The sequence below is a fragment of the Micromesistius poutassou genome, assembly GCF_964030765.1.
Source record: "Micromesistius poutassou genome assembly, chromosome: 3".
NCBI lineage: Eukaryota > Metazoa > Chordata > Actinopteri > Gadiformes > Gadidae > Micromesistius > Micromesistius poutassou.
In genome coordinates this window covers 3,073,579-3,097,680 of record NC_140273.1, presented here as the reverse complement: position 1 = coordinate 3,097,680, position 24,102 = coordinate 3,073,579, and the positions used below count along the sequence as shown (strand labels likewise).

The 24,102-nt window shown below is 47.1% G+C and overlaps 3 protein-coding genes across 4 annotated transcripts; 2 read left to right on the top strand and 1 right to left on the bottom strand.

Annotated features, from left to right (window-relative positions):
- Position 1: 1 nt before the first annotated feature.
- Positions 2–6,331, bottom strand: lias (lipoic acid synthetase). The gene is made up of 11 exons (XM_084465192.1): positions 6,208–6,331; positions 5,696–5,871; positions 5,352–5,445; positions 5,010–5,090; positions 4,733–4,889; positions 4,122–4,179; positions 3,875–4,003; positions 2,714–2,859; positions 2,520–2,590; positions 1,100–1,211; positions 2–980 (listed from the first exon to the last, which is right to left on the bottom strand). The coding sequence occupies exons 1-11, from the start codon at positions 6,289–6,291 to the stop codon at positions 916–918; spliced, it is 1,173 nt and encodes a 390-aa protein (XP_084321318.1). The 5' UTR covers positions 6,292–6,331; the 3' UTR covers positions 2–915.
- Positions 6,332–6,548: 217 nt separating this feature from the next.
- rpl9 (ribosomal protein L9) lies at positions 6,549–10,542 on the top strand. Of its 2 annotated transcripts, XM_084465194.1 has the most exons (8): positions 6,549–6,610; positions 7,218–7,264; positions 7,381–7,496; positions 7,673–7,768; positions 8,011–8,143; positions 8,335–8,415; positions 9,798–9,922; positions 10,389–10,542. In XM_084465194.1, exons 2-7 carry the CDS (start codon positions 7,219–7,221, stop codon positions 9,902–9,904), a joined length of 579 nt encoding a protein of 192 aa, XP_084321320.1. In that variant the 5' UTR covers positions 6,549–6,610; position 7,218; the 3' UTR covers positions 9,905–9,922; positions 10,389–10,542. The 2 variants fall into 2 exon arrangements, with proteins under 2 accessions (XP_084321320.1, XP_084321319.1); XM_084465193.1 differs by lacking the exon at positions 9,798–9,922 and having other exon boundaries at positions 6,553–6,610.
- A 645-nt stretch (positions 10,543–11,187) lies between these two features.
- rfc1 (replication factor C (activator 1) 1) lies at positions 11,188–23,751 on the top strand. Its single transcript, XM_084466252.1, has 23 exons — positions 11,188–11,276; positions 11,628–11,774; positions 11,869–11,944; positions 12,103–12,213; positions 12,423–12,733; positions 13,132–13,203; positions 13,349–13,426; positions 13,671–14,057; positions 14,542–14,643; positions 14,978–15,157; positions 15,936–16,040; positions 16,322–16,745; positions 16,879–16,994; positions 17,106–17,220; positions 17,782–17,870; positions 18,302–18,439; positions 18,657–18,752; positions 19,212–19,465; positions 19,681–19,798; positions 19,994–20,139; positions 21,378–21,591; positions 22,082–22,279; positions 23,234–23,751. Exons 1-23 carry the CDS (start codon positions 11,274–11,276, stop codon positions 23,339–23,341), a joined length of 3,588 nt encoding a protein of 1,195 aa, XP_084322378.1. The 5' UTR covers positions 11,188–11,273; the 3' UTR covers positions 23,342–23,751.
- The last annotated feature ends 351 nt before the right edge of the window (positions 23,752–24,102 follow it).

The window sequence follows — 24,102 nt, the reverse complement described above, 5'->3', positions numbered from 1 at the left end:
AGACGTTTGATTCATTTTATTGCACAATAAATTATTACACAAGGTTCAGTCAGTAGTAATATATTTTCTGAGTCGTATTTAAACTGGATGAGTCCCTAGAACTTTCATTTTGATTACGTCTTCCTGATAAACATCAGTGGTTTTCTCACCCTGGGGGTCAGTGGCACCCTGAGGAGTGGGCGAGGTCCAGAGAAGGCTCTAGAAGGGAGACGTCATGCCGGAGTATGTTTTGACCTCTGACCTGGGAATGGTTATAGGGTCCAGAGCCTCAATTAGACCGTGACCAGATTCATCAGTTGATTCCATCTCGCCCCCTCTAATTATAATATTGGGAGGCCCCTGTTCTGGAAAATCGATATGTTGTTCCCTCTATTTGTATGTTTGCTTTCTCATGTGTTATTTAGCCCCACTGTATGTCTTCCCACATGGCCTGGAGCGAACTTAACAAAGGGGGTGGAGGGTCGATCGCTGCTGGTCCCGTCTACCTGCCCTACAGGTCCATAAACTAACAGCTTGTGCGTATTGGCAGCGACGCAGGGGCCTCTGGGCTTTAGGGAAAACATCTTCCTCCTACGACGTAATACTGGTGTTAGAAGGCTCTGTGAAACTATTCTGGCTCCCTCAGAGACTGGTGTATGTATACATTAAATAGCTTCTTTTATATTTATTGTGTGCTTTTTAGCGTTGAGGAGTCATCTGTCACAAAATCTCAAAGGAATTGCCACCAGACCCCCAGTGACTTGAAAAACGGTTAGTATACTCGTTATTATAAAATAAAGTATCTGTGCTGTGGCTAGGCTTTATTGTAAAAAAGGTGTTTGTTTCCCATGGTAAAAAGCAGCTAATCACAGAGGAGCTAGTGAGGGGAAGGAGAGGGGTCAGAGGGCAGCATCCCGGGACCTTGGGTGGTTTTTGTTACTCTGCGAGAGCGCGTCCTTCTGCTTTCCTCTTCTCCAGCAGATTCTTCAGGAAGAACTCTCCTACGGAGGTTTGCCACAGTGGAGGGATGGGGCGGTTACAAAAGGTCAACGGAGCTATACACTATACTCATTGTGAATGAGCTGAGCGGCTTCCTGCAGAACGAGGGCGTGCGTCTCACCTGCTCTGTAGGAGGAGCGCACCAGCGGCCCGCTGGCCGTGTACACAAAGCCCATCTCCTTCCCCACCGTCTCCCAATGGGCGAAACTTTCAGGCGTCACGTATTCCTCCACCTACAGAGTGTAATGGAATAGAGAGGGTGTAGGTTTTTCTCTCTTTATATATATATATATATTTGCTTCCTCATGTTGTGTTCATCTTGCCCCACTGTATGTCTTCCCACAGGGCCTGGAGTGAACTGAACCAAGGAGGGGGGGGGGGGGGGGGGGGGGGGTCAGTCACGTCTGGTCACCACTGTGGACCATAAACAGAGCAGTGACGCAGGGGCCTCTGGCCTTTAGCGCAGCGTTTATATCCTTTGATGTAAGGAGAATTGCATTGTGGGGACTCGGGAGGGGGTGGAACTGTTAAAAGGATGTGAAACTGTATTCTGGCTCACTCTGCTAGAGAAGAGACTGGTGCATGCATCCATTAGATTAGGCTATTGTGTTAGGCTAACTATTGTGTGCTTTTATTTGCATATAGAAGTCTCACCTGTACTAGACGCAATATATCAAAGGAATTGCCATGACAATAGACCGACATGCAAACTGTCTTAGTCACCCAGCATAATCACCAGGCTGTGTGTGTGTGTGTGTGTGTGTGTGTGTGTGTGTGTGTGTGTGTGTGTGTGTGTGTGTGTGTGTGTGTGTGTGTGTGTGTGTGTGTGTGTGTGTGTGTGTGTGTGTGTGTGTGTGTGTGTGTGTGTGTGTGTGTGTGTGTGTGTTGTGGCAACCCCGCGCTGACTGGCGCGGACGATCCGCGCCAGCACCCGGAGCGGCTCCCTCTCCGCGGACAAGTAGTCCGCGGGAGATATGTGCCGCTCAGCGCGGCGGCGCTAGAGGGCGCATCGAGCAGACCCGGACAATCAGGGAGATTGCGATCACCTGGGCGGGCCAGACGGGAGAGGAGATTTAAGGGCCGGGCCCAGGGAAGACGGGGGGGGAAAAAGTCGAGTGGAAGACGGACGCGGTAAGAGACACGTACCGAGACAGCTCACTAACGTCTATGCGTTTCACCCACAGTACTGAGCGGGTGGAAGCCGGGAGCGAGATCCACGCCACCCTCCCGAACGGACCCGGATCCGCATTCCTTTTTTTGTCTGCCCCGCTGGGGAAGTACCTGAGTTGCCGTATGATTTTCCTTCTTTTGAGCTGCAAGTAATAAAAACCGTTGCACCGCCACCTTGTTTCAGTGTGTCTTTTAAGAAACCCTACACCGCCGACGATCGGGGTTGCCACAGTGTGTGTGTGTGTGTGTGTGTGTGTGTGTGTGTGTGTGTGTGTGTGTGTGTGTGTGTGTGTGTGTGTGTGTGTGTGTGTGTGTGTGTGTGTGTGTGTGTGTGTGTGTGTGTGTGTGTGTGTCACCAGATCCATCCTTACCTTGAGGTGGCGCTTGGTGGGCTGCATGTACTGGCCCAGCGTCAGACAGTCCACCCCGGAGTCCCGCAGCTCTGGGTCACAAGAACCAACAGTCCATAACATTAATGTACGTGATAGTGTGAGTGAGTGTGTGTGTGCGTGTGCGTGAATGATTAAGCATGTGTGCGCGCGTGTGTGTGTGTGTGTGTACACACCTGCCAGGGTGCTTTCTATCTGCTGCTTCGTCTCCCCGAGGCCCAGCATGATGGAGGTCTTTGTGAGGATGTGGGGGTTGACCTTCTTGGCGTGTCTCAGAACGCTCAGGGACTGGTCGATGTTGGCCCTGGGGTCGCGGACATGCCTGCGGACAGAAGACGATCCAGGAGCCTCATGGATCTACTGCGCACATCTTTTGTTAAAAGTCTATACGTGATACAGTGTGTGCCGTTTGGAGCAATTACCCAAATGGATGCACAATGCTGTGAGTCCATGCGTATTCTCAGCATGGATGAGCTCAGTGGGAATCAAACCCCTAACCCTGGCTCTGTCGAGGCCATGTATTGAAGACGAAGTGTGAAGGATCAAGGGGCCTCTAGCAATGAGGCTGAACTGAAATCCCCCCCCTACCCCTCACCTCTCCCATCCGCAGGATGTAAGATAAACTACGGTGGCCTGTGAGGTGTCAGCAGCTACGGAAGCGTCTAGTAAGATAGTTAAGATGGCAACTATGTTTGCTCATTGAAAATGTGTCTTCTCTAGAGCCGTTGGTCCCTTCTGGGCTAATGTAGGAACATGGCGGCCACTGTGGAAGAGGACCCGCCTATGTAGATATTAAGGGCTCGTACTAAAGGTAACACACACAACACTGTAAAACTAGAAGGCTCAAACACACATCGTCACCTATTGTGTTTCATTTAGTGTGATCTGTCTATGTCTGCACGGTTTGTCCAGAGGAAATGTCTGGCTCGCCCCCTGCTGGCTACTGTCTCCAATACACAGTGATGGGCCTCTTGACCGTCCCTGCTTATCAGGTCTTCATTGTCTCCCTCTGGTGGCAAATGTGTAAATTACGTTTTTCAAACAATATTTAGTCACTGATTCAAGCTAGCCTGGAAATCCAGACCCACATCTAGAAAGCTGTAGGGTCTGGCAACGAAAATGGGCCAACTCGAGGGGTGGCACCAAGCATGCATTTGAAAATATCACTGCACACAATTGGATAACACTACGACCAAAGACTTGCCATATCCGATCGGTAAAACAGCAACGCCTCTGGCCCGCATATATCAGATACACCGATGTGATTGGTTAATGTGCTGGGAGAGGGCATCGGGGAGGGATTATATTGCTCGTTCCCAGATTGAATCCCACCATACCTCTGCAGCTCCCGCACCGTCTCCACATTATGGGCGTACACGTCCAGCCCCGAGAGGGCGATCTTCTCCACGGCCGTGAGGTCGCCGCGGAAATCAGGGGTGAGGCATTCCACCAGGATCCGAGGGTTCCTAGAAAAGTGGAACACGCTCCAATTATCACCCCAGGACTTGATAGGGATCATAGCCCTGTGTGTGTGTGTGAGGGGTTGTGGGCTGACAAAGCAGATGACAAAGCGCTTTGCTTTACCTTTCCTTCAGGTTAGCCACCGTCTTAGCAATGTGCTCCGACCCTCCATCTGCGATATCTGCCAAACCAAGAACATAGGATTGTATATGATGTATCCCATACGGGGCGACATGTCTGTTGATGGGGAGAATAGCTCTGCTCCGCGGCCCATGAAGCACGTCAGCAACGCATTGCTTGATCATGTTTTGGATGAACGTTCAAAATAATGTCACAATTTCACCCCCCCCCCCCCCCCCCCCGCTCATTGTAAAAGGCAACTCAACACTGTGGAGATTGGTGAATTTAAAAAAGGTTCTGTAAACATAAAACTATAATGATTGTACAATTTTAATTCTTTAAAATAATGTTCTGACATGAACAATGATTGAAACCTAAAGTTCTTACTTTAGTTTAAAAAAAAGATGGATAAAGGAGTAATTATAAGCATTAATCACTAGGACAAGAGCAAAGTCAGAACCAGGATTGAGTGGTAGGTGGCAGCCTCATAACTTTGCTCCTTTCGAAAGCCTTTATCGTTGACTCATACTCATTGCTGGTATGGCATTGCATGTGGTCAAACCAAACCCACATGGATGCATGCCGTAGCACCGCAAGCGCTAGAGCGTGGTTACCGTCTCTGTCTACGGAGGTGAGGACCACGTAGTCCAGGCCCCAGGCCGCTATGGCCTTGGCCGTGTTGTAGGGCTCGTCTGGGTCCAGAGGAGGAGGCAGGCGGGCCGTCTTCACAGAACAGAACCTGCACCCACGCGTACACGTGTCGCCCATCAGCTGCAGACAGGGAGACGACGACAGCTTTACACCTCATGGAGTATGAGCAATCAAGAAAGTACGGCTGTCCAACTAGTCAATAGGAGAAATGTGTCCGGGACATGGTGGTTAAGGTCTTACCATGATGGTAGCTGTGGCTGTGCCAGACTCCCCTCCCCCCCAGCACTCTCCTATGTTGGGACACTTGGCCTCCTCACACACCTGAGGAAGAGATATCCATACAGTCATACAGATACCAAGTAACCTAGATGAGTTGGAAGCAGATTGCTCGCAACAGTGAGTGACATCATGTATGCACACGTTCACCACTACACCCCCAGATCATTTTTGATGTGTTGTTGTTTCTGCGTACATGTACATATTAATGTAGGGTAACACACACACACACACACACACACACACACACACACACACACACACACACACACACACACACACACACACACACACACACACACTTACTGTGTGCAGATTGAGATCTCTCAATGTATTCTTCAGTTTATTGAAGTTCTTCCCAATAGGGATCTCTGTCTTGAGCCATGGAGGAAGCCTCAGCCTATCAGGGGGGCACAACGGATTCACTTCAAAACTCAATGTCCCAGTACACTGTCCTTATCCATTTTAAAGGACTTGGTTAAAGACAGATTTGGCTGGTATAATATGTCATCTGGATAATATGTGGCTAGTGTTTGACTCATACCAAATAATCTATTTACAAATAATTGGATTATCAATTCCTAACTACGCTGATGTTGTATAGGAAAAATACAGAAACATTGTGTTAATTATTAGACACTCGTCTTTACCTCTCTCCCTTCTGCCTCTTCAGGTTTCCCTTGTACTCTTCCCAGTTGCTCTTCTCCGAGAGTTCCCCAGAAAGGAAGTCTTGCAGATCAGGGCCATCGTCATTTAGCAACTCAGTTTTTCTCTCATTCTTTGTCGGCATGGTTTTGACCACTGTTTTTAATCCACTGGCATATATCTGGAAATTAAACAATTTATCTTGAATACAAACGCTCGCCTAACCGCAAATACCAAAGTACAAGCACACATTTGCCCTTAGCCATGTTTTCAACATCGCTCTTCAGAATATATTTGTTAACTACCAAAAATATTGCACATACCATTTTGGAATTAAATGCGTAGGCCTACAGGTACCACGTTTGATTCAGCGATAGTAAGCAAACGTATACGATTATACCAGACGCGCACTTACAACCATGTCTGACAGGACAACCGCGATCGATTAGGCCCGACTCTTATTTCTTACGAGAACTCTTGAGTTGTTTGTATTATTATAACATCTGGAAATACTTACATAGGGGTTGCATCTTGGTGTCAACCAAAGGTGGCTGTTACCGAACCGACCAGCAATAATACAACTTTGCTTTACTAAAGCCATGGCTTAACTTGCCTGCGTAGAACAGCAGACGACATTGACAACAAATATCGATGAGCAGCTAGTTTGGTCTGAAAGCAAAACACATAATGTAAACGTTGCTTTATTATTAATCAATTCGACTTTCACGTATATTTTAAAATTATCGCTCCATAGCCTTGTCAACTATAGTATTTTATCATGCGATATGTGTATAGTACATGTATATGCAATAACAATCCATGGATTGGAAGTCGTCTTGTAATGTCTGACGACGCCACGCAAGGAAACTACAATTGCGTGATGACGTCTCTCTTTCCTCCTTTCCTCCACCACCGGCGAGGTGAGAATCCCTGAAAATTTTGTTCGCACATAAAATCTACCGTCATCTAAGTTAAAGAAAATACAATATCACCCTATTTTCAAACATTTATGATTGGGGGTTGTTAAACTACACGAGCGATGTTTTATTTTTGATTTATATTTCGTATATAGTTGTATAAAGTGACATTGTTTTTACCCATTCGCTCCATACTATCCCAGGCCTAGCGTAGACCTCGTAATGGTGTAACGAAGCACATTGCCCTTCTGATTGTTAATGTCCTTTTATGCTAAGCATGTTTACCATGACTTTCTTTGAAATGTTGACATCCCTGTGCGTTTACAATTGGCTTCTTTAACGGCAACATACCGATCGGACACATCTGTTGAGCTAGCTTTGCGTTAGCTGTACTTGTCATACGTAGCGATTCACTAAGTTAGGTTAATGCTTTGCTGAAATTGATTATTAAGGACACTTTTATATATATGAAGAGCTTTGCAAGTTAACCATGCTTTGCCATAAGCTGTGCAGCACGTTTGAATCCGCGTTATTCTTGACCACTACACACACCGCTAACCCTTGTGTGAAGTCCACAAAGCTAATGCATTGCTGTTCATTTCCAATACAGAATGAAGACCATTCTCAGTAACCAGACTGTCGACATTCCCGACAATGGTAAGTTGGCCTATCCATGATTTGTTGTCAGTTATATGTCCTAACGGATTTGAGATGTGTTCACTTTCCAATGTGAAGGGGCCGGTGTAAACTTATTTTCTCTCCGCTGTGTTTAGTCGAGATTAAGCTGAAGGGCCGGACGGTCATCGTCAAAGGGCCCCGGGGCACACTCCGCAGGGAGTTCAACCACATCAACCTGGAGCTCAGCCTCCTGGGGAAGAAGAACAAGAAGGTGGGTGTCCTTTCTGTTCACCTACTCTCTCCCTGATATGTTGAGTTTTGGACTAGCATTTGTCTTGACATTTTGGTATATTTGCTGCTGTGATGGTGGAGTTTGCATTTGCTGCTGTGATGGTGGAGTTTGCATTTGCTACAGATGTTGTAAAGCTGCATGTCTTGTCTCCACAGCTTCGTGTGGACAAATGGTGGGGAAACAGAAAGGAGTTGGCCACAGTCCGCACTATCTGCAGTCACGTCCAGAACATGGTCAAGGGTGTTACTATGGTAAATATATGGCTCTTCGTTTCAACCCTGTTTCAGCAGGGCACTTTTGCAGAGTGCCAACATTACATTTTAGCCAATAAAGGCTTGCTTTATTTAGTGGTGGCAGAGCCTCTCTTCATCCATTGTACACTTTAAGCTGCTTTCGTTCATTGCTTTTCTGGACACACGATTAATGTATTTAGAAAAGCCCTTGTACCGTCTTCCACATTATCACTGGCTGATTTCATTTTTCTCCTCCCCAGGGTTTCAGGTACAAGATGCGCTCTGTGTACGCCCATTTCCCCATCAACGTGGTCATCCAGGAGGGAGGCGCACTGGTTGAGATTAGGAACTTCCTGGGGGAGAAGTACATCCGCCGTGTTCGCATGAGAGCTGGTGAGCAAGATCAGTTTTCCTGGGTCCACCACCTGGATTACTAGATGTTTAAGCATTTTGAAGACTACATGTATTTTTTACTTTACTTTTATGACCTTGATGTACAGTCGTCCTCTCGAATGAAGGTGTTGCAGTTTCAATTGTTGGATCTTTCATCCATTTGCCAAACGCCATGCTCTCCTCCTCCCCAGGTGTGGGATGTGCTCTGTCGACAGCCCAGAAGGACGAGTTGGTGCTGGAGGGCAATGATGTGGAGCTGGTGTCTAACTCAGGTGAGGCCTCCCCCCAACCCTGCTTCAAGGTTTACTGACGAGGGGCAGTGAATGCTGCATCGTTAGAAGCTGTTACATTTCAAGAGGGTTATTGTATTTGGTTTAACCTGACCTATGGTGTCTTGTGTACTTCTTAAATCCATCTGGAATTGGTTAGACATTTTGTCAGGTAACATGTTGCTATTCAATATGTCTGCTAGGTTAAAATGGTTCATAATCAACTTTGTGTTGATCTTGGCTGTTTGAATTCACATGTGTATTAACAGGATCTACCCCTGATGGGTAAAAGTGATATTGCAAATAATGTAATTTAATATATTTATGAATGGGATGCAAAACTTGTTCCTGCAAGTCTTAATTGTACACTGATATTGTGTGTTTCATGCATACGTGTTCATCTATTTATCCAAACATTTAAACTAAATTAATTTCCATCTACTCGTGTACTTCAGCATTTGAGGTACTTTTCTCAAGTACTTTAAATGTCATTCTTAATCACAAGCCCTTTCTCTTGTAAGCAAATGATTTATTGGTCTTTATGTAACATGGTGTATTCGCCTATAGTTCCTGGGTTTTTTAGGCTGGTACTCTTTTAATATCTGCCAACGAAAAACTGGATCAAGTAAATCATAATAATGCTTACTGTTATGATGCAGTCTTGGTCCAACGATCAGTTTGGGTTATCCAACAACGTCAATTGAATTATATACCATTTCTCCATACCTTTTTTTTTTTACACCATACTATTTCTCACAAAAGGAACACTTCATGTGCTTCGCATATAAACATGTCATACAATAAAATAAAAACTTCAAAATGGAAACATAAAATACATTTAACAACTGGATTTAAAGGGATCAAAGACCTGAAAACAGGATTTAAAAGATGCACAGAAAACATAAGTTAAAAGTGCATTATAGTTAAGCAGAACGTTTTTTTAACCATGTTTTTAAATGTAGTCAGGGTTGGTGCAAGACTCATGTGTAGTTTGACACTGGGTTAAAGGTCCAATGAAACATGTATGAGAAACGGGTCTGCAGTCGGAGTCTGGTTCATAGAAAGATGAACGGAACCGACCTGCCTCCCTCGGAACTTGAGGATATCGTCCATCTAAAAAGGATTGTTTTGTGTTGCAGTAAGGGATCGAACTTTTATCACGTACAATATTAATTCATCCACCCATCCGTTAATATTGTCATCCAGAGCACCATTAGCCTTCATTATACAAGGATTGGTTCCCTGTCACCATTCGGATGTCATTCTCAAACCTTCTCATCGTTGGCCTTGTAAAACCTCCCTCTGTATCTCCCCCCAAACCGTTGTTCCATGACTGGCTTGTGTCCTCTGTACTCTGCTTATACCCCAAGCCTTTGTCATTCCAGCGGCTCTGATTCAACAGGCCACCACAGTCAAAAATAAGGATATCAGAAAGTTCTTGGATGGTATTTATGTTTCTGAGAAAGGAACAGTATTGGAAAAGGAGGATTGAAGGCAGAAAACACACGAGGTTAGGAAACGCAGCCAAAGCCTCGGTCGTCACAGGTTGAGCACGTTGTGTTTGGCTTTGAACGGCTGCATCGTTTGAATGTCTCCTCATCAAGCTTCTTTTTTTTTTTTTTTTGATGGTCAACTCCGCATTTTATGGTGGTTTATATGACTTGAGTCCATTCAAGTGCACGCTTGATGTTATCCTCCGCTAGTGATTTTATTTCATTTTTTGCATGTCAATTTTATTTTGACTTGCTACATTTGATGAAAATATGCTCCTATTGTATATATTTTTATTATTATTGGGCATTCAGAGTATCTGTTGGTACCTCCATGTTATTATTTTGTTAAATTCATTGTTTGTCATGCTTGGCTTTGAAGCAGGCAGTGAACTGAAGCTCTACACTGAGTAGGCCCCCATGTGCTGCGGCAGGTGACCCGTGACCTTGTTCTCATCCTGTGTTCTCCCCCCCCCCCCCCCACAGCTGCCTTGATCCAGCAGGCCACCACCGTCAAGAAGAAGGACATCAGGAAGTTTCTGGACGGGATCTATGTCAGCGAAAAGACCACGGTGGTCGAAGAACAAAATAATTAAATCTGTTCAATGACCAATAAAACATCCCCACTTTTCCAAACAAACATTTTGTTATGGTCTTTCAGTCACTATTGGTGCAAGTTTCCATCCTTTAAACGCCACTTTATGAAATTAGGATTGTTGCCAAAATTTTGAGAGTGCACTCAGGAGAGCTGGTTTGAGTTTCTCATTTGTGCAAATGTGTTATAAAATAATATACTATGAAAGGATGTGTATTTCATAATCAGGTTAGAATGACGCTGTAATGACTAGACGGCTGCTTTGTCACTGAAATAAACCCATGAAATGATTAGGGCCAACATAAGGCACGGCTGTGCCAGCAGGTCATGTTTCGTTACTCATCTTTGTCACTAAGGGCTTCTTAACCCATTATAGGAACGATATCTCGTATATTCTTAAGACCTTATACAAAAGGGTTTCATATAGGATAGGAAATCATGTCACAATTTTAAGACTATTTTTTAGTCTAGTCTTTCTATTTTTTGGTTGAATAACGAAAGTGATTTAGTGCGTCACATTCACCTGTCGGAAGAACTTGGGATGGGGCGTCCTGCTCAGACACCCCTCCACACTAACTAATCTTGAGGTAATTTTCTACAATTTTAAGGAAATATTGACATTGACCAGAGCTTTCAGTATACGTCCATGCACATGCAGCTGCCCACACGGCGTCATCACCAGGCGACACCGCCCAACATCACAACTACTTCGCGCCAAGCTTTTACTGGGATTGCTTTGGGGTTGACAGTCTGCAGCGGAACTTTCTGTGTTCACTATGGTATGTCATATTCTGGAAATAACGAGTTAGATTGCCTTTATAGCTATGTGTTACACTACACAAATTGCATTGAACATAAGTAGTCTAGTAGAGCAGGCCTTATATTTATTTATCTGGAGCGTGGAACCACGCAGCTAAGTTTAGCTTGTGCTACTGCGTATGTTGATGTTTAAATGTGACAGTTTTGTGTTGATGCTCCCTCGATTTTGAAATGTCTTGCAACATTTCTGTGGTTTCTTATGCACAACGCTTAACTATTGGGGATGTACAATATTCTTGTTCAAAACGATCGAAATCGCCACATGAAGCAGTTGGCATACACTGAGCGTTTCTTTCTCTGGGATAACTCAGGACATAAGGCGGTTTTTTGCGCCAACTTCTGCAAAACCTGCAGCGCCGAAGACCGCCCCAAATGGAAACCCCGGCAAAGAGGCGAAGAAGCCTAAATCGTCTTCCTCAGACGAAGACCCGAAGAATAAAAACAAAAAGTCATCCAAGGCAAGAATTAAATTAACATCGTGATCGTAGTAAACAGATTTGCCAAATTTCGAAAAAATATTGTTAATTTGGTCTTTCTGTGCAACTTTCTCAGATCAAAAGCCCTAAACCCGAAGGAAAATCGAGAGACAGTGGCAAGAAACGAAATAAACGTGCGATCATAGAATCTGGTAGGAAACTGTCACGTTATTTAAAGCGCCTACTGTCACCTGACGACGGAGCCTTTCACTCTGCTTGAATTGTAAACAAACAAATCCTATTCTGAAACACACTTTGACTTGTTTGTCTCGTTGTCCTCTGTCACCCATTGTCTGCCTCCTGGACACAGACTCTGAGGAGGAACCAATTAAAGAGAAGAAAATATCCAAGGAGAAACCAAAATCTCCCAAGGCAGAGCCATCTGATAAGAAGGATCCTGTTCAATATGTCTCTGAAACAGGCAAGTTTCAGGGAGCATTTTCCATGCATATCTGCATCCTCTTGCACTCCAATGCTAACGTAACATGTGCTTGAATAATGTTGCCCAATTTGTGACCTAACACTCCATAATATACTACATTTAAATGATTTCTTTCTACCTCATTGAAAACATATAATGCTAAAGTGATATTTTGCCTACTGTTTAACACTTGGTTTCTTTGCTCGTAGATTCTGACAGTGACAACTTCCTGTCCTTGAAGAACAAGCCCAAACCCAAGGAAAATGGGACCACAAAGACAACGAAGAAGAGTGCAGACAAGTCCTCCCGGGGATCCAAGGAGAGCACCAAGTCTCCCGTTAAGCCTTCCTCCAGCCAGGGCAAAACCCCCAGCAAGGCCCCTGCCCCGGTACCCAGGACGCCCAAGTCCACGCCTCCCCCCCAGCCCAAACACACCCCCACTTCAGTCCTGGACTACTTTGGCAGCGGCAGTGTTCAGCGGTCGGAGAAGAGGCTGGTGGCCAGCGCCAAGAGGAAGGCAGTGAGTCTTTGTTCTCCGTCAGGTGTCCATATGTTGGAGTCTCCAAACCCCCTTAGTCAGAGGAGGTCACAAGCCGTTTTCAGCACCGCCCCCCCTCTGTGCAATAGCTCTGTAATATTTTTTAAAATCACTCAGGATGAGCATATTTTGAAAAAAAGAACCTTCTGAATTTAAATATATAAATCTTATTTATTTTATTCGTTACTATGTACAGTATATATATTTATCCTTTTATTTTTTAAATTGATATGGTCTAATACCTGGTATTTAATGTTAAGGTTGCGTATTAATATTTGGATTATTGATTAAATTTACTACAGGGCTCTATCTTTAACAGAAAGCCCTTGATAACCGTTTCTCTGTTTTTAATAATCCCCTCCCGTTCCGACCCTCCCCAGCCGAGCCCGGACCCCGTCCTGCAGAACGATGAGCTAATCGCCCAGCAGCTCCAGAAGGAGGAGGACATGGAGGTAGGACCCCCGCCTCCCCCCCCCCCCCCCCTCCCCCCGCAGCCTTCCTGTGTGAACCGAGCCACGCCCGTCTATATCCGTGTTGTGGTTCTAAACCTTTTCCTGTCCCCCGCCCCCTCACCCACGCGACCTTTGCCCCGGCCAGCTGGAGAGACAGGTGCACGAAGACGAGGACTTCGCCAGAACGCTCGCCATGCTGGACGAGCAGCCCCACGCCAAGAAGGTGAGGAGTCTGCCACTCCCAGCGGGGGCGTGGTGAAGAGGGCGGAGAGATGTTGGCTTCATGTATTGAGTTGTTGTAAAATAGGCCAATCGTGTCGTCGGTTGCGTCCTACCTGTGTTATGAACTGATTACAATTTTTGGGTCCTATTCGGCCATTCTGATTCAATGAAATGGCTGACCTTTGTTTACATCGTCGGTGGAGAGGTGGATTAATTCTCTTGATATTACCGTTGGGAACATCCAGGCTCGCAAGGAATCTCCCTCCCTTGCTGAGAAACGGGGTTCCAGTGCCTCTCCCAGTAAGACCAGTAAGGCGTCCATTTCAAAGAACAGCGAGGAGGACTTTGCCACCAAGGACGCCATCAGCCCCTCCCCTCAGAAGCCCTCTGCTCCAATCAGAGCCAGCTCCAAACTGGCCATGATGAAGAAGAAGAAGGAGGAGGAGGAGAAAGGGGAAGCGGAAGCGACTGTCAAGCGGGAGAGGAGTGTAATTATGATTTCTCCTGAGAAGATTAAAACCTCTCCAAAGAGGGAGCCGCTGGGGTCCTCCAGCCTAGACAGGAAGTCTGCACGCAGAACAGGAAGTGTCACCACGCCCACCGCTCTGAAGACCTCCCCAAAGGAAGCAGAGGTGGGAGCAAACACTGCAACTTTCTTTTCTTTCATTTTTTGTTACAGTCAAACGTATTCTGAAAGCAATCCACCGGAGGTGTGTGTCGATTGACTGTTGATGGTCTGTTGATGGTGTGTCTGTGGTTTTTCTCTATTGTGTCGATGGTCTGCTGATGGAGTGTCGCTGGTCTGTTGATGTGTCGCTGCTGGTCTGTTGATGGTGTGTCTCTGGTCTGAGGATGGTGTGTTGATGGTCTGTTAATGGTGTGTCGCTGGTCTGTTAATGGTGTGTCGCTGGTCTGTTGATTGTGTGTCGCTGGTCTGTTGATGGTGTGTCGCTGGTCTGTGGATGGTGTGTCGCTGGGCTGTGGATGGTGTGTGGATGGTGTGTTGCTGGTCTGTGGATGGTGTGTCGCTGGGCTGTGGATGGTGTGTAGATGGTGTGTTGCTGGTCTGTGGATGGTGTGTTGATGGTTTCTCTCTCCGTTGTGTTGCTGTCTCAGAGCACGGAGGATGCAGAGAAGAAGAAGGCCAACTCCTCCAGCTTCAGGAACTACCTGAACCGAGACGGGCCGCGGGCGCTGGGCTCCAAGGACATCCCCAAGGTAGTCGAGGCAACTTTATTTAAACGGCACGTTTCATACACAAGGCAGACCCAATGCGCTTCATATATAAACACATGTCATATAATAAAATTTAAAAATAACGTAGGTAATGCGCATTTTATCCCATAATGACTCCATTTATATGCATTTGACTCTTGGTAGAAAAATGTAGGGTTTGTTTTGTTTTTCTGAATTGTTGTGATCAAATAATGTGTTGATATTTCCGCTCCCGTATTTGCTTGGCTTTTTAACGGGACGAGGGAAACACCAGGATGAGAGATTGTGGTATGTGTGCAGGCCTGTGTTTGTGCTGACATTGTGTGTATGTTTTCAGGGACAGGACAACTGTCTGGAGGGCTGTGTGTTCGTGCTGACGGGCGTCCTGGAGTCCATGGAGCGTGACGACACCAAGTCCCTGATTGAGCGCTACGGGGGCAAGGTCACGGGCAACGTCAGCAAGAAGACCAGCTACCTGGTGCTGGGCCGCGACAGCGGGGTCTCCAAAACGGAGAAGGTGACCGCTAGACCTCTTGGTATCTGCATTCTGGGGAAAACCTACCTGGTACTCGAAGTGATACTCGCAGGGCTGCTTGGTTATGGACGATTATTTTGGTCAATATTGAAATGGCGATTATTTTAACATGATGCCTTTTTTATTCAAAATTTCTCTCCAAAAAAATATTTTCTGTTGAAATGTTCAAATCGAAAAATAATGTACAAACATGAATCTAGGGCTGGGCGATTAATCAAATTTTGATCGCGATTTCGATTTCAGAGTGAAACGATCACCAAACTAATATAATCGAGTTGAAACGATTTTGAAAAAAAAAAAAAAAAAATTAAATAGAAATTGCAGAACAGCTGGATTCATATCTGGACTTTATTTTCTATTTGACCATTTTGTGTATATTTTTAAGGGGAAATTTCATTTTTTCAAGTTCTCATTTACAAAGTGTTTTTTTGGAGCGAAATTATGAATAAATGCATCATGTTTTTAAACTCAAAAATAATCGTTTGAATAATCGAGATTTCGATATTGACCAAAATAATCGTGATTATGATTTTTTTCCATAATCGAGCAGCCCTACATGAATCCAGAGTTAAATAAATGTACTTAAAAAAAAATAATTATATATCGAAATCGCTGTCAAATGTAATTAATTGCACAGCCCTACCTCATCGTTCCCCATCGCTGATGCGTTTTACTTTCCATTTGTTTTGACTATCGTCATTGATGCTAATCTCTCGTCCTATTGGCTGGATTTCCTTGTGCTTCCTGATTGGCTGCCCAGGCGGAGAACTTCGGTACCACTATCTTGGACGAGGACGGCCTGCTGGAGCTGATCAGGACCAAGCCCGGGAAGAAGTCCAAGTACGAGATCGCTGCGGAGGCAGAGGTCAGCATGGCGTCCTCTGTCCGTCTGTAGGGTTGTTGTTGTTGTTGTTGTTGTTATGGTCTCACTGTGTTCAACCGGCATGTTCTACCAATCTAGTATGTTAAGGATTGTTTGGCCCCAATTTTTGCCGTCTTCACAAATGTTTGAATAACTTGAAATGAACAATGACTTCGTTATCTGTCTTGAGCTTTGAGTGTTTCAATGACAACTAGGTTAGATTTTTTAAATTTTATATTTTATTAAATAATAATTTTGTGTACGTTGTGTTTCTGTGGTCGCAGAACAAAGTGTCCAAGGGCCGGACCCCGGCCAGCCAGCCCTCCAAGACCCCCCCCAGAGCCCCGAAGGTCTCCCCCTCCAAGGGCAACTCCAGGTCCCCCCAGACCCCCAGCCCGTCCAAGACCGGCCAGTCCCGCCTCCGGGGGGCGGAGGGCAGGGCCGGGACCAGCGCCACCCCGCCCGGCAGGGGGGCGGCCGCGGGGGTCCGCCGCGGCCTGGGCCTCGGCGCCCCGCCCTCTTCCTCTTCGTCTTCCTCAGCGGCCGTGGAGAAAGAGGAGGCCAGCCTTCTCTGGGTGGACAAGTACCGGCCGCTCTCGTTGAAGGCCATCATTGGCCAACAAGGGGAGCAGAGCTGTGCCAATAAGCTGGTCCGCTGGCTCCAGAGCTGGCACCGGAACCACGCTGGGGGCGGGGCCAAACCTCCAGGTGTGTGTGTGTGTGTTTAAGGTGGCAGAACCTAATGGACCAGGAGTTCTATCAGCTGTCCGTTCACCATGAAGAACCTCGTTCAGTTTGTGTAACTGTGTCCTGATTGGTTCTTTTGTCTCGGCTGCCGCAGCTGCAAGGTTTGGCAAGTTCGGCAGCGCTAAAGACGATGGCTCTTCGTTCAAGGCAGCCCTGCTCTCTGGACCCCCCGGGGTGGGAAAGACCACCACAGCCGCCCTGGTCTGTGAGGTCAGTCTCACACTCTCACTCTCACTCACTCTCACTCACACTCTCTCTCTCTCTCTCTATCTCTATGAAGTTGTTGTGCAGTAAGAGCCCCTGGTTTGAACGTGTGTTCAGGAGTTGGGCTACACCTATGTGGAGATGAACGCGAGCTGCACGCGCAGTAAGAACTCCCTGAAGGAGGTGATCGCAGAGTCCCTCAACAACACCAGCATCAAGAACTTCTACGCAGGTAATGTTCATTCAGAGCCACTCGAGGCCTGATGCCCTGGGGCTGCTGATAGGATCCTGTTTGGGGTGAGATACGCTTCTGTTCAACGCGTTGGTGCCCTAAAGCTACCCCAAGGAGGACAGACTGTGAAATGGGAAAGATATCCCATTGGTTTCCCACAGCCTTTCCTTTACAGCTTATTGTCAATACCGTACAAGTATTACATATTCTAAACTTCTCTGTGCATAGGCTGCAGGGAAACAGTCTGACAGCCTGCATGATAATAGGCACCTGTAAAAGAGTGCATCCTCGTGGCCAACCCCACCACCTTAACTAACACATTAACTTAACCAACACGTTTTCTGCTGGAAGTCTTTCTATGGGTCTTTTCACGGCACGTTTTTCCTTTTGTTCAAATGTACTAAATTGTTACTAAATGTCTACAGAAAAAAAAATACTACTATGGACCAGGAAGCCCTGTTCCACCTGCATAGTGTCCCTCACCTCCTTCCATGGGCTGTTATTAATTCTGTAGTGAACCGAGGGATGAGCTCCTGTTCTGAAATGTTTTTCTCCACGCAGGCACGTCTCAGACGGTGAGCAGCAAGCACGTCCTCATCATGGACGAGATCGACGGCATGGCGGGCAACGAGGACCGCGGGGGGATACAGGTGAGGAGATGGAGCATTTACACTTACATTAAGGGCGTTTAGCAGACTCACAATAAGTACATTTGTGAGAAGAAAGAGAAACAACAATATATCGCTGTCGGTACATTAAGGATGTTCACAGAACCAAGTGGCAAGCTCTAACAATCACTAGGTAAACCCATTCCCCGTAAACCACAGAGATAGCTAGGTTAAGATGCTACACAACTCAGTACTACAACTAAATACAACATACAATGAGTGCGTACGTTAATTGGCAGGATGTACAACATACAATAAGTAGGAGGGGGGGGGACGGCGTGGCTATGCAGAGTCTAGGTGAACTCTGAACAGGTGACCACGTAGAACCCGTTCAGCTGTGAGGGAGCAGAGCGGGGTCACCATGTGAGAAGAGTCTGACCCCCCCCCCCCCCCGTGCCCCTCTGTGTCCTCAGGAGATGATCGGCCTGATCAAGACGTCTAAGATCCCCATCATCTGCATGTGCAACGACCGCAACCACCAGAAGATCCGCTCTCTGGCCAACTACTGCTTCGACCTGCGCTTCCAGAGGCCCCGGGTGGAGCAGATCAAGGTGAGCGCCCCCCCCCCCAGCGCCAGGGCCCCTGCTGGGCCAGCGGCTGGCATCTAACCCCTGGGCTGGAGCTCAGTGGTTAGGTTTTACGTCATATTGTCTTGGGACACGTTTTTTAATTCAATGACCTGTTGGGTCTGCTAGAATGAGTGGCTCCTTTCCAATTTTTCTTTTTCTTTTTTTTACATTTTCTCTCCTTGTGTTTGATCTCCGTCAGGGAGCCATGATGTCCATCGCCTTCAAGGAGGGCCTCAAGATCCCGCCCCCGGCCCTCAACGAGATCATCCTAGCGTCCAATCATGACGTCCGACAGGTAGGAACACTGGCTGTGAAATACGACCTCAAATCGTACCTTTTTTTTATTCATCTCCTCAGAGGGATGAGGGGATCCTGACGGAACGCCTCCCTCTGAGACAGATCACCATGAACTGCACTTTCAAGTGCAAATTCAAACTGAGTGTATATTAGGCTCAGGCGGTTTTCAAGGAAAACCATCAATACTGTCAAAGATACAGACGCTCCTCTTCCTATCAAACTGATACAGAGCGTTGTATTGCACAGCATGCGCCACCAGAGGTCAGTCCAGCTACGCTGGTGAAACCGGCAGCTGAGTCGCGAAACCTTGGCCACTGCGGGTGTTTTTTTCTTTTGAAGGCACTGATAAAAAACAACAACAAAGAAATGCCTCAGCTGCTGTTTGGGAGGATTTGGGGTAAATGCCATTCTTTGATATCTATTCTCTAACCGCGGTCCCCCCCCCCCCCCCCCCCAGGTGCTCCACAACCTGTGCATGTGGTCGGCCACGGACAAGGTGATGAGCATCGACAAGTGCAAGGCGGACGCGTCCAGCGCCCGCAAGGACCTGAAGATGGGCCCGTTCGACGTGTGCCGCAAGGTGTTCTCGGCGGGCGACGACGCGGGCCGCATGAGCTTCATCGACAAGTCGGACCTCTTCTTCCACGACTACTCCCTGGCCCCGCTGTTTGTCCAGGAGAACTACATCAACGTGAGGCCCGCCGCAGCCGGGTGAGGACGGGCCCCGCCGCACGTGGACACACGCACACACACACACGCACACGGAGACACACACGCACACGCATATGGAGACATGCATATAGACAACGCATGCACACATAAAGAAACACATACACGCATACGGAGACACTAACTAGTGCTGGGGAGGAGGAGGATGATGATGGTGACGGTGGTGGTAAAGTACTCCCCTCTGCCCCGCCCCTCAGTGGTAACATGAAGGCCCACCTGGTGCTGCTCAGCAAGACGGCCGACTCCATCTGTGACGGAGACCTGGTGGACAGACAGATCCGCTCCAAACAGACCTGGTCCTTGCTGCCCACGCAGGTGATGACTCACTCACTCAGTCACTCACTCACACACTCACTCACTCACTCCCACGCACTCGAAAATGACACATGAGTTTCTTGCGAGACTTGTTTTGATCTTGCGGTGCAGAAAAGCTTAGCCCGACACACACAGGCTGCAGCATGTGTCGCCTCGCGTCCCCTCTGAGTGTGTGGTGTGTGTGTGTGTGTGCAGGCGGTGTACGCCAGCGTGCTGCCGGGCGAGCTGATGCGCGGCTACATGAACTCCTTCCCCACCTTCCCCAGCTGGCTGGGCAAGTTCTCCTCCACCAACAAACACTCCCGCATCATCCAGGAGCTGGCCTCGCACATGAGCTTAAGGTGAGCGCAGTGGGGAGCACATGAGCTTAAGGTGAGCACATGAGCTTAAGGTGAGCACAGGCGGGACACATTCAATGTGTCAATTCAATACACATGCAATCCTTCGGAGTACCCATAGGGGGCTCACAAACCTGTCCCAGTGTTTCCATGACTTCAGTTCAGAAAGCAGGATATTAATATCTCTGATATTTGACCACTCTCAACGCAGCTCCGATACAATCAAATTTGCAGACGACACAGCAATAGTGGGGTTAATACAGAATAACGATGAGACCCACTACAGGGCCGGGGAGGATCAGTTCACAGACTGGTGTAGGTCCAGCTGTCTTCTCTTAAACGTAAAGAAAACAAAGGAAATAATAATAGGCTATAGAACTGGGAGCCAGCCCCACCAGTGTATGGTTATAAACGGAGAAGACATTGGGATTGTAACTGAATACAAATACTTGGGGACAATAATAGATGATAAGTTGCAATGGACCAGTAATACTGACACCATCTATAAAAAGGAGCTGCAAAGGCTGCATTTTATGCGCAAGCTGAGACAATTTAGAGTGGATAGAGATATGATGTTACTCTTCTATCACTCTTTCGTGGAGAGCATTTTACTTTTCTGTTCTGTTGCGTGGTATTTCTCCTTGTCAGTAACCAACAAAAGCAAACTAAGCAAGATAGTTAACATGGCCAGTAAGGTTGCGGGACAAAAGCTAGACAGTATGGCCATGACCTGTGCAAGGAGGGTGTTGAAGAAAGGTCTAGCAATTAGTGAAGACATGTCACATCCTCTACACCGGGCATATGAGGTGTTGCCATCAGGGAGGAGGCTTAGGCTACCCTATTTCCAAACAAATCGAGCTAGTAGGTCATCTATTCCAACTAGTATTACACTTATGAACAAGAAATTACCTGCAGGACAGCATTTTAAATAGCACTATGCACTTTCTTTCCAGCTGGACTGTCACAGTATACACAACTGCACTTTACCATCCTACTCATGATGTGTAGTGGGTTTGTGTCCTCTGTCCTGATGTTGAGTATGGGGGGATGTGGTAGGGTGGGGGTGGTTGGCTGAGGGAAACTCTGTTGTTTATCCTGTCTTATTATGTCTGATAAATGTATCAGACATACTGTATGGCGCAGAACAATTTTCCACAAGGACAAATAAATCTCTATCTATACACTCTCACCGTCCGCCCCCCCCCCCCCCCCCCCTCCTGTGCTCGTGTCCCCCGTCCCAGAACGCTGAGCAGCAAGCAGGCGGTGAACCTGGACTACCTGCCCTACCTGCGGGGGGCGCTGCTGAGCCCCCTGCAGCGGCAGGGCGCCGAGGGGGCCGGCGAGGCGGTGCAGCTGCTGGACGACTACCAGCTCATCAGGGAGGACGTGGACAACATGATGGAGGTCAGCGTGTGGGGCGGCCAGGCGGACCCCTACTCCAAGCTGGACCCCAAGGTACGGACCTGTCTGTCTGTCTGTCTGTCTGTCTGTCTGTCTGTCTGTCTGTCTGTCTGTCTGTCTGTCTGTCGATGTGCAAGATTGCTAACGAGCCTCGTAACGCTGTACAAAATATGGACGAACACGCTAGTATAGCATGTATAGATGCATGCATAGTATAGCATGTATTGAAGACATGGACCATGGTTTGTAGATGTAGCATGCATGGTAGCATGCAGGCTTTTACGGCGTATAGTGGTATCTGTCTTCTATGCATATCTAAAGGTCTAACAGGCATAGATGTATAACAGGCTTTTACGGTGCACGACGATACGTGTTCTATGCATGTCTGACGGTCTTACGGGCTCAGATGTGCAACAGGCGCCGATGTATAACAGGCTTTCACCGTGTATCGTCGCGGTATCTGTCTTCCATGCATTGTAGCATGCCTCAAGTTCCTAACAGGCTCTTGCTGTGCGAAATGCCGTCCGTGTCTCTCCCCCCTCAGGTGAAAGCTGCGTTCACGCGGGCGTACAACCGCGAGGTGCACCTGACCCCCTACTCCCTGCAGGCGGTCAAGAAGGGGCGTCGGGGGGCCGGGGGGGCCGGCGAGGGGGAGCTCGGGGGAGAGGAGATGGACTCGCAAGCACCGGCGGAGGAGGAGTCGCAGGAGGAGGAGGAGAACCTGATGGACGGCATGATCAAGGTAGGGAGGAGCGTGTGTGGTGTTGTTGTGCAGGGCTCCAGAGTGTGACTAATTTGGTCGCACATGCGACCAAAATATTTAAGGGTGCGAATAATTTTTCTAGCTCACACTGGTGCACCTGACGCTGCCCGGGTGAAAACATGAATTTCCATTGCATCATCTCTCTGTGTTCTCCGAACTCCCACTCATGGTGGGATCATATCGTGGTCTAAACCAATAAGAGAAAGAGCTCGGTCGGCTCTTTGCCTCTGATTGGCTGTGGTCTTGTTCACTGTTTGTGTGTGTTAAAAAAATTGCAAGCGACCTGAGCGCCAGAGTAACTGAAACGGAGAAGAGACGAGGGAAAATTAAGCAAGGTAGAAACAAAGTATTTTCATAAAAAAAAACAGCCTACTGTACCAACCAGCCCTACTACTGAGAGTCTGGACCCCATGACACGCACAAACTTAAACATGCAATAAACGCCAGGCGTGTTAAACAACCCACTACGTGTTAAACAACCCAGCCGTCCTAAAGGACAGCGCGGAGCCGTCTTCCATCTCCTCTCCCTCTCTTATTATTGAACAAATTTTTTTTTTAACAAAAACTTTGTGCTGGTGCACCAAAAAAATAGTTTGGCACACCAGTGCAACCAATGCAAAAAGTTAGTCTGGAGCCCTGGAGTGAGTTGTGTTGTTTTAGTAGTGGAGGGGGGGATCAGCAGTGCTGAGTCATTGAGTGTCTTCTGTTGGTTTATGGTGTTGACCAGGAAGACACGACAGGCTCATTTTAATCTGCTCCCATGACGGGTTCTTGTCTAAACAAGTTGCTTGTGAATTGCTTATGAAACCAATATAAGGCTCATGTTTATCTTGTGCAGTACATGAGGAACACATCTAAAGAGCAAATATTTCCACCAGCCTCCCTGTGACTAACCCTCGCACACCCCTCTCTCTCTCTCTCTCCCCTCTGCAGCAGAGAAAGGCTAAGGCTAAAGCGAAACCCACCAAGGAGACCAAGAAGGTTAAAGCTGAGGATTCTGGGAAACCCAAACCCAAGGGAAAAGCCAAGACCAAGAAGTGAGACTCTGACCTCCAGACAAGGAAGAACAGACTTCCTGAGTCCACGCCCGTCCCTATTGGCTCCCACGTGATCCCGCCTCCGGTACGCGAGCCCTCATTGGTTCTGAGTGAGGCAGGCTGAAGGGAGGCTCTTGTTTCTGAGTAAGCGGTGTCTCCGTGGAGAACGGCGCCTCTGGTGTCTGGAGGTGACCGCCACGCCCTGCAGAGCTCTGGTTTGTTTCTTTTGAACATCATGTCACGCAGAACCGTTTCCATGGTCCACAGCTGTGTTACGACTAGTGTCGGCAGCCTGTAAATAGTGGCTGTAAAAGTCCAATGCTGTTACTTATGTTTGCCTCAATACTCCAACGTAGCTCTGTACATGAATCTCTTTTCTTGCACTTTTGAGAAGCATTTAACTGGACATCCAAACAGTTCTGTACATAAATCTTTGTAAAAAGCTGACTGTTCTGGTTCATTTTATGAATTCCTATTATTTCCTTAATATACCTTTTGCTTCCTACCATTATAAGTGGATGGACTTCATACTGAAACATAGTTAATTCACAATAGGCAACTAGACCTGGTTCATTTGATATTAAGTGAGGTAATTACCTTCACAGCTGAAAGGATTTTATTAATTTCTAGCTGTACGGATTTCTTTCAGAGAACTTCCATTAGTCAAAACAAGAGAATCCTTTTTAATTAAATGATACAAATTATTATTTACATAAGTTATTGCTTTTCCGGAATATTCCCCATCCTCGGTACTCTGAGGCTGGA